Source organism: Branchiostoma belcheri, unplaced genomic scaffold (genome assembly GCF_001625305.1).
Source record: "Branchiostoma belcheri isolate BF01 breed outbred unplaced genomic scaffold, Haploidv18h27 scaffold3, whole genome shotgun sequence".
Lineage (NCBI taxonomy): Eukaryota > Metazoa > Chordata > Leptocardii > Amphioxiformes > Branchiostomatidae > Branchiostoma > Branchiostoma belcheri.
Genome location: NW_017803909.1, coordinates 6,355,117 through 6,372,802, shown reverse-complemented (window position 1 = coordinate 6,372,802; position 17,686 = coordinate 6,355,117). Strand labels below are relative to the sequence as shown.

The window sequence follows — 17,686 nt, the reverse complement described above, 5'->3', positions numbered from 1 at the left end:
AAAACAAGTACTTGGTTTCAGTATCATGTACACGCTTATCTGGTTACCTCTGCCAGCCATTTCTTCGGTTGAGACTTACATGTAGGTAATTCCTCGATCCAGGCCATGTCTTTAAAGTCTACCCGTTTTTTTCCTTCGGGAAAGTTCTAGCATGCTTACGACCATCGTAAAAATCCATTATACCTCCTTAATATTCTCATGGAAACGCACACACACAAACACATGTAAAACCCAGCCACCTTGCCGGACGTGCATGTGTACCAAACCTATTCAGTTGGACACAGTGTTGATAACATCGCTCTTAGCCTCCGTAGCAGGCTTATAGAACTGGGGGTTTGGTGGTCTTCGGCTGTTTTCTGATGAGCCCCGTAACGGGGGTAATTCAACCAGGCCGGCTATCTTGTCTATATGCAATCAGAAAATAGGACATAAAAGCTCCCAAAGACCCTGAAGTCTCACAAAACCCCCAGTTTTTGGCATGCTATGGAGGCTAAACATCGCTACTGTCCCACTGTTTACCGACCCCAACTCGCCCTGTCCAGACGGGGCGTAATTTACAGTCACCTGACCCTGCTTTCTCACCACTTACCACGGTCTCTCAGAGACCCGGGCCAGATGGGGACCATTCACGACTGGACCTCATAAACCCCTTTGTTCTACAGCTTCAGGCAGTATATCATTGCTTAGGTGGGAGCTTTGTGTACATGTAGGAGACATGACTTGTTGCTTGTACTTGAGCGCGGAAATATTTGCTGCCTGACTCAACTCCTTGCCTGGCACAACCTCGATATCTCGACACATACTAGTAATATCTATGTTTCATTACAGGTGCAGATATTTCGTTATCATGTTATAAACGGTTTGTACTAGTCTCTACCAGACTAACTACGCTGGCTATATATATAGGAGAATATTTGCCAGGGGAGTTTGGCCGCCTTGTAGGTTTGACTGGCCGCCCTTCGAAAGGAAAGAAACTACCTCCCCGAGGCCGGAACTCCCTTGGCCAATTTTACTATCTTTTTTTTGCCGAATTCTACGATCCGTATTTCCGTAGAAAGGCCTGGTGGAGGCTAGCTTTGTACAGAACCCTTTAGGATTATCTAAGATAAAATTCTAGGTTCCTTATATCATGAAATGATTTCTCCCAAGTTTGAAGATAGCGGCTGTAAGACAGGGATAGCGACACGACCCAATACGACGCAGAGGGCCGAATGTAATTACGCGTAATCACGTTTAATACAGCACAACGCGTATGTAATCCTACAGGCCATCTGCCTCTGTAAGCCCTGAATATTGGCTCGATATACCAGATCTCACTAATGTGTGTGTGTTTGTGGGGGGGGGGGGGGCGTCGTCTAACGTAGTTTGCTATTCAGGCGTGTTATAATGACATGCAGGTCTGTATTTTGTAGTCTTTGTTATGGTAGAAAGAATCGCAAGCTCATTGACCCCGTACTCTTGTATCTTTTTATTTTCTCCAGATTTGCTTTGTGATTTATCAATTTTACAATAGAATAGGATGAACGAGAACATCTAGATATGTAACACCACCGCTTGGCAGTTTCTCCGGTGCAGAACAATGATATCTTTATGCCCCAAATCCATATATCATCTGCCCAATAACCTGGCTAATTTTTATATGCGCCATGTTGGAGTGGGCGTACTCTGGTTGCCGTGCTATACAGGTATGTGTACACACTGGCTTTACTAGGCGATCTACGGACTGGGTCGGCGTACTGTGGTATGATCGGTAAAGGTTATATTTAGATGTGGCCACCGTAATTCATGGATCACACTTTGGTGGCTTGGCATCATGTCAAAAGACTTGCACTTGCACCACTATGGTCTGATCCCTGCTTTAGGTCAGAATTATTCACGTGAGTGGCTGCACGTCGGGCGAAATCATGCATTTGTAAAGTTCTTTTCTTCCTTGTGCCTCTACGCCTAGATAGGGAAGGATACCGGCCTCTTGTGACGTTTCCTTTCACATGCCTAGGGTAGTCTTAAAGAATTAACGGCAAGGCCTCTTAATGCTGAGGTCACATTTCCAAACCGGGGCTCGGTCGGGTAGTCTTATGGAACGACAATTATGATATAAAAGACAACAAAGCACAAAAAAGTGTAAAAAATATGCCAAACTATCTGCATATATTTTTGATATAAATTTGTGATTTTTCGTTAATCGAAACAGCCCGGCCGGGCCCCGGCATTAACTAAGCTATTTTCCCTATAAAACATGACTCTTACGTTAATCAGACCCGGCAAGTGACGCGACGCCGTACGTCAGCGTCGGAAATGGGGCGCGTGTCGACGTTTGATTACAGCCGTCGTTAGTACGGAGTCGAGCCGTGACGCATGTCTCAGGCAGGCGGAACTACCAGGAGACTGCTGCCGTGCCAATCTTCTCTTCCTTAATGGCCCATTAACGGAACGTGAGGTGTTTCTATATCGGTAATTAAGTCGCACTGAAAGCAATTTCTTCTGAACTCGTTCCACATGTTATTGAAAGGGTGGGGTCGTGTCCGATGGAGTATTCGATACCTACTTTGTCACCATTCTTTAGTACCATCAATGACGTTCTACCATGGTACAATAGTTTGAAGAAGACTGGGCTGTAGGCTACCACGTATTTGTTCTCCAAGACAGTGCTCCGACTCTCACTGTTGATGCAAACTCTGATTGCGTGTTTTCACTTCAAAACGTAAGGGGTCGGAGGATGCTAAATGTTTAACTAGAATGATTGATATTCCTGAAGACATGAAGCCTTTAGGTCTTTAATTTGTTGGTTCTCGGATTCGCCTCTTCGTTTTTTTTCTGATTTCCAAAAAAAAAAAAAGATTCTGGTTCTGAATCAACTCAAATATGCTAAGATTTTGTCCAATGTTTGAGGAAAGTCCTTTTCTTCCTAGTTGTTACAACTTTTCATCTATCAATGTAGTGGTTTGATTAAAAGTTCAAAATTCATTGTTTAAATATTGACGCAGCCTTTTGTGTTGACTTCATGGCTCCTATTGTATCATTTGAGGCTATAATAGGATGCCTAGGCCTGTTTTTATTTTTATTTTTTTCGCCCTGTCGCTTCACATTTCTTTATGAAAAAATCTAAGAACAAAGAAATTAAATTGGTGTGGCCTTAGTCGTAGATGACCGGCTCGGAATAAAGAGAAATGGTTGGTCTTATACAATAACACTCCCCTCCACCACCACTACTACTGTCATTTAACATCACCATCAAAAGATATGCAATAGAAGAAGGGCAAACCTCTACAGTGATTTGATCTGGCCGATGCAATTACACGAACACATCCGATTGTGGAAACTCATTACGTTCTGTACGAAATTTGTCTGGTGCGGAGAAAAATTGCTGGCGTCAAACAAGTAACGTCAACATTCATGACATAGATAAATATGCATTAAAGAATCGACCTTCACACACACGTATCGTACCAGAAAGACAAGGAATGGATGTCAAATAAAGGGATATCATAATAGAGCTACAGCATCTCAATGGCAATTCACTATGTTCCTTACTACTTCGAGGGTCCACATCACTCTCACGCCTACAAAACTGTAATGTTTTCGATGTAGTTCAAAACGTCATTTACTGTACGGGTAGATTCTCGTAATTGATAGATCACCAACTTGTCTTGTTTGTATTTACATGTATCTTGGTTTTATCCACCCAGTGATTATGCATGCATTTTGTCAATGTGTTTTACACTCGTATGTTTTTGAGTAAAAGGTATTACATAAGCAATTTGTGCTTTTTGCCCAATACTCAATAAATATATGTGAATAAAAAAATAATAGTATCACTCTTTGACAGTGTCTCTAGTGACGGCCGTTTGACCGAATGTCATTTGACAACGCTAAGTTTGTGTTGCGACATTGTTATCACCGTCTGTACATGTTGGCGTACAAGTGCGCGACATGCAATGTCGACATTATTCACTGTCAGGCGGCTACAGGCAGGGACAGTGATTTAGTGTAACCTGACACGACTGTACGAGAGGTTAAATCTGCCTTTTTATGTTGCATTCAACAGTAATGACTCCCCTGGGGGACACAGGGTCTCGGGCACAGAAACGAGCATCAAACAACGGACTTGCCGATATCGTAATTTAGATAAGATAGAAGATGAACACCATTTTGTAGTAGAATTTAGCCTGTGAAAAGAATTGAACTTTATAGATTGATAACATCGATGTTTCCCCACTTTATATACTTAAGTAATACATACAAAGTTCACATTTCTAATGAACTTAGACAAACCTCTAATCCTTAAACAAGTATGCTATTATATTTTCACTATCACAGAGAAACGAAGAGAATTCGAATTTACGTAGATTATATATAGCGCTAGTACTAGCTTATTCATGTACATGTATATTATTTTGTTTGTATGTAGAAGAGACTCCTTTGTACTTAACCCAGTGGGGTATTTTTGTACAATAAAGGTACTAGTATATTATCAAAACGCGATTCTACAGTAGCAGTCATTGTCATTCCCTCTCTGACTACCATAATTTCCGAGGTTCACCAGCAAGTGCGCAAAGTGTTAGTAATAAGTGATAATTGTCTGGTTCGACAAAGGACGAATAAAAGCTAAGCTTATAATGCAGTGCTGCAGTAAGAAGACGTGTCGCTATAACCTTTGTATTTGACGTCTACCGTCAATCTAGACTTACGAAGGAGACAGACTTCTCCTTGAAGATAATGGCATTCGTATTCTTTAATACAGATGGGGTGGGTCTGAAGGTGGTGCAAGTTTTTTTCGCCCGTCGAGTGGGCTCTACCAGGCCTTTGGTATGATTGTTGTCGTGTTTCAGAGTCTGTGTGTAGATTTATGTTTGCTAATTGTAAACATCTCTAGATCTGTCTGGAGACCACTGAACAGGGCAGATACGCGGTTGTATATTAGAGATTGGGGTATATAATGACCGTCACAATTCGTGTTATCACTATGGATATTATTTTGTTTTACAAACATTTTTGCGGCATTGTCATAGTACCTACTTTTGGGTACATCATAGTAACTGGCATTTCTACAGCGACAAATAATACAGTGAAAGCAAGCTGTTGAAAAGATCCAAACAACATGGATCGACGCTTGCAAAATTTTCATGACGAATAATATATATATATAAGTAGTACATTAACATTTATATTTCTCGTGCATTTTTATCAAGCAATATCAGCTAAACATGTATCTTTTTACATTTATATCATCACGAAGAAGCGAAAATATTCTTGTCGAATCCATGACCATATACACTAGTTTACTGTTAGCGTACTAGTATCATCTTGTATGTATGTTTGTAAGCATGTCGCTGTTGTGAGCTGTGCTTAGCCCAATGGGGCAGAGCTGTACAGACTGTACAGTAAATCTCTTCTTCAAAGGAACAGTTATTTACCTCCCATCCCGGAGAAATACAACCTGCTTTCACGATGTAACAGTGTATGTTATATATTTACACAACACAACAGACGTGGCGGATACGGATCCGAGACATATTTACCACTGCCACTACAGGTGTTGCTACAGCCTTGCACAGACTGTTGGTGCAACAACTGACTATCTATCACCGGCCATTGTTTACGTCAGTACCTCGATACAGAAGAATCATTAGAAGGGGTATATAATGCAAACACTTATCTACGCAAATAGATTTTGTTCCGCGTGTATTTGTTTTGCACCATTTTTGATCCCTGTGCAGATCCGGCTTTGCTTCGGTGTTTAATTTTATGCATGTTTAGTACGTCGTACAAGCAGTGCACTTTTTTGAATAGCAAAGTGCACTGTTACTTGGTTCACAGTGCATTTGGTTCACAGTGCCATGTACCGCCTTCAGTGCACTATGCACAGTAACATCTAGCGTCAGTGCACAGTAAACCAGTCAGAATTGCCCTGATGAAGATGACAGACGGTCATCGAAACGTCGGCTCGTAAAGAATAAATTGTTGTGATCAAAGAACTTTGCTACTCATTCGTTTACCAACTAGATGAAATTATTTACGGAGTGCACTTTTTTTTCTACTCATCGTCTTCTCCTATACGCTCCAACACACGCCTAAAACTGAGCCGGATCCTGCATGCATCTGCTTGGAAATTCATTCATATTCCCGCCATTCGCAAGATGATTAAGCACGGAATAATGTGTCCCCTGACGTGCTAGGGACGTATGCTAATGAGCAGGTTTAGTGTGCTGATGGATGGTGAACCTGTAACCCGCTGACTCACACAAGAATCTGTCAGGGGGAAAATTGACTCGCGACAAACTACCGACTAACTACCCGGAAAGGGCGGCTATTAGGTGATGGCGTTTCAATATACACAACAACATCCGGGCATCGCCCAGCCAAACGTCTGTGACTTGATACTGTAACTGCCCTTTGACCTTGAAAATGGCTCCTATCAGACCAGTTTCTGAGGGAGGCGGGACGTTTGTCAGCCGCAGGTGCGAGCACTTCACCTCAGTTCAACTTTGACCTTGTTCCTGATTGGCCCAGTCGGCCTTGCCTTTCAAACGCGCTCGTGCTTTGGGGCCGGTTCATCATTTTGCCGGTGATAAAAAATCTAAGCGCAGAATGCATTTTATGATCGTTCAAGGCACGTCGTAACCTCTATCCAACATCAACGCAATTTGTGTGCATACGGTGTTACCCACCTCTCTTTCCGGCTCGCCATATTCCACTTTCAGGACCTCCATGGCGCGTAAAATGGACGTGAGGGACTGAATGGTGTTGCTGTAAACCACCGGCTTGAACTGCTGCATGTCATCCGTGGTGAACCCATCCTCGTGGATAATCCTGCGTGAGAAAATGGAATAATAATGATTAAAGGAACGATTCGGAATTTCCGGCGGGGCATCGAATCGGCGGCTAATGAAACGCAGGGCTATCCTCAGTCCGGTGCACGGTTCTTAAGAGCAGGGCGTGACACAAGGGGAAAGGGTGGTGGAAAAACGTAGCAATAAACGAGCCTGCGGTGATTTATTCCTAGTATTAGCTCGCACACAAACAGAAAGGTGTGTCGTATTGAGGCAAAGTACTCACTTCATCTGTTTGACGATGGTGCTTTTTCCCGACTCGCCCGCACCTGGAGGGAGAGAGAGGGGGAAAGGGAACAAAAGGCTGAAAGGCGATTTTGTTTTTTGTGGAACGATAAACGATCGACCGATGCATGTATTTATTCATTCATAATAGATGCACGTCCGAGTGCTTGGCTGGCTGTTATAGAGGATCCCATGCCGGGCACATATGCGCCCCTCCATTACACCGGCTGGCTGCCGAGCGTTCATTCCGGTCCCTCCCTACAGAAACCACCCTACCGCCCGAGAATAAACCCGCTCCTTACCTAGCAGGAGAAGCTTGATATCCTTGGCAGCCACCAAACCGTCCTCTTTTAGATTCTTGTCGATTTGCTTGGTTTTTTCAATGGCGGCCCTTTCCTCTGCGCTCATCGTACACCCCATGGCGGCAGCCCTTTTCCTCTCCTCGCCGCCGCACCTGCACAAAGCCCCGCTGCCGTCGCACACCCGTCTCGTGCACCGGAATAAAAGGTATCCAAACCTAGAATCCCGACTCGGCAAAATCCACGGGCGTGGCACGTTACACACACACACTCGCACACACTCAGCGGAGTCCGCTAGTCCTGGTCGCCGGCACCGATTTTCCGCGGGTCCCCCGCCCGATCCTCATAGCTCGCAGTACAGCATACTAATAAAACGGTCAGAAAAATGACGTGGGATCCCCTCAGGCTTCGGCTCTTACGTTTATCGTTCGCGGGGGGTCGCTTCTTCCCTGGCCAATCAGGAGCGCGCACCCATCTCGGGATGAGGACGCAGATCCAGCGCAAGAGGAGGAGAAAACCCTCAGGATAAAAAAGTATTTTTGTAATAAAACACCGTTTGAAAGGGGTTGTTGTTTTTGTTTGTTGGTGAGCGGTATAGCACAGGTGCTCAGTTTGCGTGTGCCTGATTGATTGCGATAAGCGGCGGACCGGAGTCATATTGGCAAACGTGTTCGGTAAACATCACGGTCGGTAGTATAAACAACACGGGACCATTATAGCCGGCCTGACACGCCCGGACCAGCGCATATGCTGTTATTATGGATTGTTGACGGATTTTCCGCTGTTCCTAAGGCCAAACTATCTTCTATTTTTGGTTCTCAGATTTCTCCGCTTCATTTCTATTTATTTGTTATTTCGAACAAAAACACGCATATAGTTTTTGAATAATGAATTGCCTCTGTTAATGATTTGGATACCATTTTTCATTGCCTTCCTACATGTTATAGTTTTTGTATTTATCAATGCATATTTATACCGCCATGGCAGCCATAACGTCAGCAGCATGAATTTTCAACTTTTAGATAAATTGAAAATTCATGTGTGCACGTTGACTTTGTGGTTGCTGTAGTCATATTCTGCCTTATCATTCTTACCTTTTCATTCTTGTCTTTATCACGCCCGCCCGCACCATCTATTTCCTGTAAGGACACAAGAACCCAGAAATTGAATCGCTGTGGGCCAAAGCCCATGCATACGGTAATGATATACAACTATATACATGTTGGCAGCGTCAGGGGATCGTTTACAAGCAATATCCAGACGTTTATCGCTACATTTATCAGACAATGCCTCATAAAGGCTTCAGGTAAAAATCATAAATTCATCGAAAGGGGGGCAAAAATATCATCTGAATTTTCTGTTGGAAACCGAATTATGATTCAAGTTTCTACAAGGGATTTTTCCCGTGTATTTTTTTATGTGTCCAAAACGAGATTGCAGGCCAAACAACGTACGTGCGCATGCGCGGCTGGTTTGCCCGTCGTCTGTGTTATACATGGTGGCTGGGTATCGGATTACCTAAGCTCTCGGCATAATCTGTCCGGATAAGGCGTGTAATGGGGGATTAAGCTTGAGTACTATATCCAAACAGATGTTGGGGTGGGAGATTTTTACTAAGTCGCATTAGGCCATGTTGATCTGATTATATGGATGACATCCACGCGCGCATGAATTTTCGTCCGTTTCCATAAAAGACAAGTTTTCGACCATACTGTAAATCGTAAAAAATGAGCGAATATATGTAGAATGTTGCAAAATGAATTATTGGAAAACGATACTAATGTTATAGAATGCAGAAATCAATTCAGGAAAAGAAGAAAATGTGAACAAATGAAGACGAAGAGTCTAGTATTATTCCCCATACCATACTCTGTGTGTTTAGTCATTATTCTTTATGACCACGTAGATTTCATAATGAAGGAAACTTTTTTTGCCAAACTTTATTATTATTCGCACGCTCGCATCAGTTTTGGGGTTCGCCAAAGGATGTCATCCATATAATCAAATCAACATTGCCTTGCTTACGTAGCAACGAAAAAAGATTCGGGATAAAACGTGTCCAATGACATGTGTTTATGTAGAGAAGATGTCGGCATGGCGACCACGATTCACCTCGGCTATCCACGTGTTTCCAGTCAATTTATCAGCGGTAACAAAAGCTCGGTACCGTCTGTAAACAGCGAAATCAAGCGGCATTCATCACATCAGCACGTGTCATACTTGATATGCCGTCGCCCGGGTATCTATCAGCTCCTGTAGTGTACGGGGAATAGGCCTAGGGTGTGTACTAATCGCCTCTATAGTCTAGAGGTAACTACATGGAGTGCAATCATTTCTTTCTCTGTAGGGTCACCATTTCACTGTTGGATTCTTTATACAATCAGCTGCATAGAATGCGTTTATATGCCCAAAGGGCAAGGTCGTTTTCTCTAATATATAATGTACTTTTCTTCCAAAGGGCAAGGTCGTTTTCTCTAATATATAATGTACTTTTCTTCTTCCTTTTCCTGTATTTCTTTATTTTTCTTCTTCTTTTCCCTGTATTTCTTTCATTGTACTGTCGATGTCAATATTTCTTGGTTTCCTTTATTTCTCGATTATGTTTTTGTTTTCTATTTTCTTTCTTTTCTTGTCATAAAGATTCATTTTAGAATGTTTATCTCTATTCGTTGTGGTCCTTATTTTGTTTCAGAGTTTCAGAATTTCCTTCCAAAAAGTCAAACCCTTGTCGTGGAACTAGAGAGATTGACGGGCATAAGCAATTGTTCTGCGATTCTTAGAGATGTTTTACTTAAAATTAGTCCCAAACATCACAATATCTCCGTCCACTTCACCGCTAACGAGTCAATATCAGCCGATGTGTGTGTCCCTCTGTCACTGGTAGGTAGGCATTTCGTCGGTCTTACAAGACCACTAAAGTACTTCATCTTATTTCTAAACCATGTACTTATTCTTGGTTTTGCGCTTACAGCGTCTCAGTTCTGATGCGAGTCTCTGGTAGGTAAGTCTTTGATTTAAGGTCGTTTGAAAACACCAAGACGTTTGTTGTAGGGGTTGGGGGTCAGTCAGGGTTAAGACGCAGACAGGTTTTTGGGGAAGAATTGCGCCTCAAGAACGCGCCGTGTTTCCACTGGGACAGGAGTCAGCTCTTTGATCTACGCTTTCCGTGGTCTTTGAAGATGGGCTTCACAGAGGAAACGGTCGGCTCAGTGTGTCATTAAGGGCGATTTATCGCACCAAGGGGGTTATGTAACCACCGGCCTTTGTTGACGCTATCGTCAGTGGAACCCCAAAACAGCAGGAGTTGGTTTTCATCTTCTAACTAGTACTAGTAATTACCTCGGCGGTGGAGATTGTGGATGCTTCCGTCTAGCCTCCGTAGCAAGCTATAGAACTGGGGGTTTGGTGGTCTTCGGCTGTTTTCTGATAAGCCCAGTTCCATTCAACCAGGCCGGCTATGTTGTCTATATGCAACCAGAAAATAGCACATGAAAGCTCCCAAAGACCCTGAAGACCCCAAAACCCCCCAGTTTTTGGCATGCTATGGAGGCTAGCTTCCGTCTACGTCTGTTTCAAGTTTGTGGTGGGTACGGGTATAGCTGGTGTAGTTTTGAGTCCGGATTTGGATGATCATGGGGTTAGCTATATGAGTAGTGAACTACACTGAAATTATCAGATTTTGACACCCTTGTGTTTCTAAACTACAGTACCGGGACTCGGCTTTTTTATTTCATAGAACAGAATGTATTGATCGGGTAAAATCCACAGTTAAGTTTCATTTTAGCTTCATTTTGGCACCATCTATAAGGGCAGTTTCAGAAAGAACTTACTAATCCCAACATGGGCGACCTTTGCTTAAGTTCAAGTTTAAAGGTCACAGTTTAAGAAGAACTGGCAGTGCTCAAAGAGATTTTCCCTGTTATGCCGAGTTAAGTAGACAACTTAGAGGTCATTTGGAGGTCATCCCAGTTGGGAATGTAGCCTCTCGGATCGCCGATTTTATAATAGGAGCAGGAGAGGGAGGGTGAAGCTCCTCAACATACAGTCAATTTTCTCCCCAACGTTTCGGCTGCTTTCAGATGCCTTCAACAGTAAAAGAAATATAAACAGCGGTTTTGTTGATAAAAGAGGACTGCAGGTATAAGGTGGCATGGTCATTATTCACTAAGTTTCCAAAACAATCTATCCATCCTTAGTTCCGCGAATATATAATTCAGGTAGGTGACAGGTACGATTCTTTACACCCTGAATCCCTTGAATGTTTTTGCTGATCTGTAGCCACCGAAATCTGCCCATTATCCCTGTACTGTGTACCGGTTCAATAACTCAATTGGTAAAGTGATCGCTGATTTGATTCTTGGTTCTCGGACTTTTTTCAAGAAAAATATGACAGACCGACAGGACGAAAAACAAATACAGAGCCAGGCATTTTGGAGTTTACTCCGAGAACTAATTAATTGAATTGTCGTGGCCTAACGTGTGATGGTAAACGCTCTCAGTGTCGCCGCCATGTAAAATTGCATCACACTTGCGTCTCATTCTTGCATCTCATTGTTCCCTATATATTTATATATTTATCCAGCGGCCACATAGCTGGTAAAAGAAGACTAAAAGGCCACCAAAGCTTCAAAATGATATACAACACCACGACCAAACTACTCAATATTCCTCTCTCACCCCGGCCTCTCACCCGTCCATGCCCTAATCATATTTGCGTTATTACAACTTGCGCTGACCCAGAAGTGTTCTGACAGTAATTATTTCATCTATCTTTACTCACGTCGATGCCGAGAGGACGGGCCCTCAATGTGGCCCCTGTCACTGCCACTAGTCCCACTTTACCGGCATCTTCTTACGGAGTGAGCGTGGGAGGGTTCCATGGCCGCCTTCTGTCACTCATATACCCAGCGAGCGCTGTCTTGTTTACATCATATACATGCAAATTATTTGAAGACATATGCAAATTATTGGTAGGCAAATCAGCCAGCCGTTACCCGCTTTTTGCCTCCCAGTTCCTGGCCGTGACGTCATGGCGATCGCTCGTATGTTTCATGTACTTGACAGTATTCTAGATTAATTGCATTAGCGTGTTTTTCGTGCACCACGTGTCCCTGCTTTAGTGCTATGTACCTCGGTGAATTGTAGATTGCAAATCAGATACTTATCATTGAACTTTATTTGACTGCAGATTGCAGTAGATTGCAAATCAGATAAAGTACTTATCGTTGAACTTTATTTGACTGCACCCCTGTTATGGAAACATTAGTGTTCATATATCGAGGATACAAATTCGCTACACTAATTTGAATTGATCGTTGCTTGCTGTTATAACGCTTGCCTTACCATTTTTGAGTTGATATCCGTATCATATCTGCATATTTATGGGTTCACCACACCACGAAGTGGTGGTGAACCCATATTGCTTTTTCTGATGTTTCTTCTCCTCCTTCTCCTCCTTCTCCTTCTTCTCCTGCCATTTTTTAAATGGATTCAGCTTCTTCATTTTAGGGCCCGAGGTCCTGAAATTTGGTATGGAGGTACAGTGGGCAAATACTCCTAGGCGTTTTTTAAATTATTGTGATACAGGCTTTTAGAATGGTTTTATTTGAGTTTTTTGCTGTGTTATAGCAAATGTATTACTGTGTTAGTGTGCCTTGTTTACCACGTTTGGGCATGAGTCATCACAATGGAATGCAGGGCATCAACCAATAGGCATGCAGCTTTCCTCTATTCTTCTTGCTGATTGGCTGTTGGGATTTAACTTGATTAACAGACTGCACAGAGCATTTCCACCTGCACAGAGCATTTCTTGCTGATTGGCTGTTGGGATTTAACTTGATTAACACCTGCACAGAGCATTTCCATACTGACAGTATGTCTGTATTCAAGTGTTTTGGTAGGGATTTCAAGCTTTCCTGCTCCAGCATTGGAATGCGGGGCATGGACGTTTTTTTTTATTTTGAAAATCAACAGTTTGCATTATGCAATTAAAAATCCTAACCAATAAAGTAGGGAATAGCTATCCAACTGTTGTTTTAGTTGTATTTTACTTCATATTATAGTTATATCAATGTAAATCATTGTTTTCCCTTGTGTTTCTCATTCTTTCCCTGCCATGTCGTAAAATGTGGTGAACCCATCGCTGTATTTGCTCCAAAGCAAATATTGGCCTTTCTAGTTGTTTAGATTGTTTCTCTAGTGTATCAATTACTAAATGTTATACATTGTCGTCTATGCTCATAAAGATCTTGACGTTTTCTGACTGATGACATGTACGTTCTGACTGATGATATGTACGTTCTGACTGATGACGCGTACGCTCTGACTGATGACGCGTAAGCTCTGACTGATGACATGTACGTATTGACTGATGACGTGTACGTTCTGATTGATGACGCGTACGCTCTGACTGATGACTTGTACGTTCTGACTGATGACGTTGTGTTCTGACTGATGACGTTGTGTTCTGACTGATGACGTTGTGTTCTGACTGATTAAGTGTGGTGAGGCAGGAGAAGCTTTTTTTATCGGTACAAGATTAGTGCATCCAATTTCCGTGATCTGCCCAGAGATTGAAATAGACCAATTTGTTCTCTTGGGTCGATCACACGATCTAAATTAGTCTTCACAGCAATTCTGGATCCTCAAACAACGAGTCAAGCAAAATCTGGGGCTTCTCTCACAGACAATATACAACTATTATAGTCTATCTAGGTGATTTTATATTATAAACGAAATGCCAGCATTTTACTACATTCAATCTACAGTCGGGTTTGATAGTGACTAACCCCGTACCAACCTGTCGCACCGAGAGTTCGTTGTAAAATCTCGGCCACGTACAGATGTGCGGCAATAGACGGACCTTAGCTATGGGGGACAGATGCTGTGGCTACGGTTCGGTGATCACGTGCAATGATGTATGTAACCGCTGACGTCAAACGAGCTGATCGGGCCTTCGAAGTGAAGACCTTCCGGCGTGGTTTACGGTCCTGAACTGAGACATGCTAGTACGTAGTAAGATGGCAATGGCTTCAACTGTTGCCGCAACCGTACGTCAAAAGCAGAAAGAGCCACCTGCTCAACTACAAGTGGATACAGCCATCGGCGTATGCCGCAGCCAGCAATGACTTTAATCGTTAAAGGACCACCACCACACAGCACAGTTTTTTTCATTCGTTTATATATATTTATTGAGTATAACGCAAAAAGCACAGATCGCTTATGTGACGCCTTTTAGTCAAAAACATAAAACGAGAGGAAAACACAATGACAAAATACGTACATAATTACAAAGTCGGTAAAAGAAAAATGAGTATAAAGTGAGTAATCTCCAAGCAGATCTTTTGATGGGGGTAAGACAGTATCAAATTGGCCAGTCTGTAACCATTTCCCCACCCATTTCCCTAGCTGTACAATTGAATAAAGTTTTAAACTACATCAAAGACATAACGGTTTTGTAAATGTGATGTGGATCCTCGTATCAGTAAAGCGACGGTCACAACCCGCCGTACGTGCTTTTTGTCCGTACGTTTTTTGGGAGGCTACGTCTGCTACGTTTTTTCTGCAAACGTGGGGAAGGAGTGGCGTCGACGCACGTCACTCGCACGTCACTCGCACGGTTGCGCAAAGTGTAAGAGTGTGGTCTGCACGCCAAGTCTGGCCGTGAGTGTTTGCGTGCATCGTTCGTTGCGCAAGTGGTAAGTGAGTTGTACGTGCTAACAACGTACGATGTCTGTGCGATTGCAACTTTACCGTAAGGAGGCCGTACTCACACGTGCTTCTTCCGCACGGCACGTACGGGGCACGCGCGTCACTCGTACTCGCACGCACGGGTGGTGAATCCGCAGACCGCACGTAGAAAAAGTTTTACATGCACTTAAAGTTCTACGGCGTCTCTGCGTGCTCCCAAATCCGTAGGATTCCGCACGGAGGCGGCACTCACCACGCACGGATGCCCTACGTTTGCCCACGTTTTTGCACGTAGACAGCACGCAGAAGCACGTACGGCGGGTTGTGACCGTCGCTTAAGGAACACAGCACAGTTGACACATCAATAGGTACGAGTACAGTTATTCCCATCAACAACGCAAATGGCTCCAGCCGTTGATCCATCCATAGCCCGCTGATCCAACCGCCAATGCTTACGACTCCTGACGGACCCATCATTGTAACACCATGTCAGCGGTTACAGCTATTGATAAACAATCATCGCTAATGCCAATGTCGACGGCCGTTGAAGACAGCAATTGCTGCACCATCACTGTCAATGGTTACGGCCATTGACCAAATGACCACTAGCTGCATCACTGCCACTCCCATCGACGAACTACTACTACATCATCGGTTCGTCGTTACTCATCATTGTTATCTGGTCATGTCATCATTCCTACCAGCAGGCACCATTGGCGCCAATCCAGAAGTCAGCAGGAAACGTCTTGCGCGCTGGAAGGTGAATCACTTCAGTACCTGCCGAGGTTTTATCTCTGTCAACAGCTGTTACATCTCCGATACATAAATCCATATATATAATAATGATACTGTAATTCACTTGATGTTCACGGTAGCAAAAGTTCACGGTCTGAGAAAAATGGACATGTTCACAGAACTATATGTTCACGGTTGTGACAGATGGAGGAAAAAGAAAGTCCAGGAATCATTTGTTAACTGTAATGATGGCGATAACTGTAATGATAAGTTCACGGTACAGAAGTGGCAGTGAAAACATTGAACATAACAGTACCGTGAATTACAGATTGGTTGGTTTACTTTTTGTTCCATTGAGGTAAGTCTTGAAGTCTTTCTTGAAAAGGAAATCTTACCACAGAGGCGCAACGTGCTGCGCACAATCTCTACACAGTAAAGAATGCGTGGATTTTCATGTTAGGTCTTGACGATGTGGGTTACCATTATCTCAATCAAGTGATTAATCAACAGATTATATTATTCATCAAATGTCTTCGCAACTTGACGTTGAAGTACGCCTATTGTTACAATTTACAACTTACACAGGGTTCTTGAGCATGTGTAATTACGTTTTAATCGTGCATTTTGTACAAAAAAGTATCTTATTTTGTTCATGCGTCTACGAATGGACGGAACTGGTGGTGCTATTGCTACTCAGCATTAGTTTTGCGAAGTTTCTGGGGTTGTGTCGGTGTGACTTTTACTACACATTTATGTGATAACCTTCAGTAAAACCTGGCAGAGGGACAGGTAGTAAAAAAGTATAAATAAAATACACCCGACCTTATCTTATTTCGTTCATGAGTCTACGGATGGACGGAACTGGTAGTGCTATCGCTATTCAACACTAGTAGTTTTGCGAAGTTTCTGGGGTTGTCGGTGTGACTTTTACTACACATTTATGTGATAACCTTTAGTAAGACCTGGCAGAGGGACAAGTAGTAAAACTTGTGTTCCAGCCGCTCGAGCCAGCTTGATTATACCTGGTGATGATAGTGTTTCTGTACGCGCGCGTTACTGTATACGAGTGTTGTCCATTCCTTCTTGTGATCGTACGGGTGTTTTTTATGGGTCGTAAACCGGTCGCCCGGCCCCATAACCACGATTGCTCTATCAGACTGTCCGGATTTGTGTGCCGCGCCGTGGTAAATGGCGGGATATAGGAACGACTGGAGAATAGAAAAATGCACTACAAGGGGACGGTCTCTCAGTCCCTCACGTCATGGAAGTCTGAAAGGGCGATCTGTTACATCAGAAGCATGGATAGAAAACTTCCATTTCGACGTGTCCTTGGATGTACAAAGGTGGGAATAAGGCCTGTGCAACTGTTTCAATAACTTCGTGTTCAGGGGTACTAAAAGCGGTGCACTACTCCGATAATCTGGTACTGAAGCCGCTGTGGAATGGAAACTTCAATTTCGACGAGTCCTTGGATTTGAAAAGGTGGGAATAATGCCTGTGCGATTGTTTCGATAACTAGGTGTTCAGAGATACTAAAAGTGGTGCACCACTTCGACAATCTGGTACAGTAAATGCTACCTTAGCATCTACAGTATCAGAAGTACGGATAGGGAACTTCAATTTCGACGTGTGATTGGATTTGAAAAGGTGGGAATAAGGCCTGTGCGACGGTTACGATAACTACGTGTTCATAGATACTAAAAGCGGTGCACCACTTCGACAATCTGGTACTGTAGCTGCTACAGAATGGAAACTTCAATTTCGACGTGTCCTTGGATTTACAAAGGTGGGAATAAGGCCTGTGCAACCGTTTCGATGACTACATGTTCAGTGATACTATTAAATAAAAAGCGGTGCACCACTTCGACAATCTGGCACTGTAGCTAGCGCTGCTACCTTAGCCCCCCC

General features: G+C 43.2%; 1 protein-coding gene across 2 annotated transcripts in view; it reads right to left on the bottom strand.

The window, feature by feature from the left end:
• LOC109473562 (guanine nucleotide-binding protein G(o) subunit alpha-like) overlaps positions 1-8,480 on the bottom strand; it is a 39,965-nt gene extending 31,485 nt beyond the window's left edge. Inside the window, exons 1-3 of one of the 2 annotated variants that reach the window (XM_019773457.1) lie at positions 8,449-8,480; positions 7,057-7,099; positions 6,669-6,810 (exon numbers count right to left, since the gene is read on the bottom strand). In XM_019773457.1, the coding sequence (XP_019629016.1) occupies positions 6,669-6,810; positions 7,057-7,061 (147 nt within the window). In that variant the 5' untranslated portion in view covers positions 7,062-7,099; positions 8,449-8,480. Of the gene's footprint in view, positions 1-6,668; positions 6,811-7,056; positions 7,100-7,357; positions 7,859-8,448 lie in introns of those variants that run through there. The other variant, XM_019773456.1, reaches the window with a different exon arrangement.
• Positions 8,481-17,686: the final 9,206 nt, after the last annotated feature.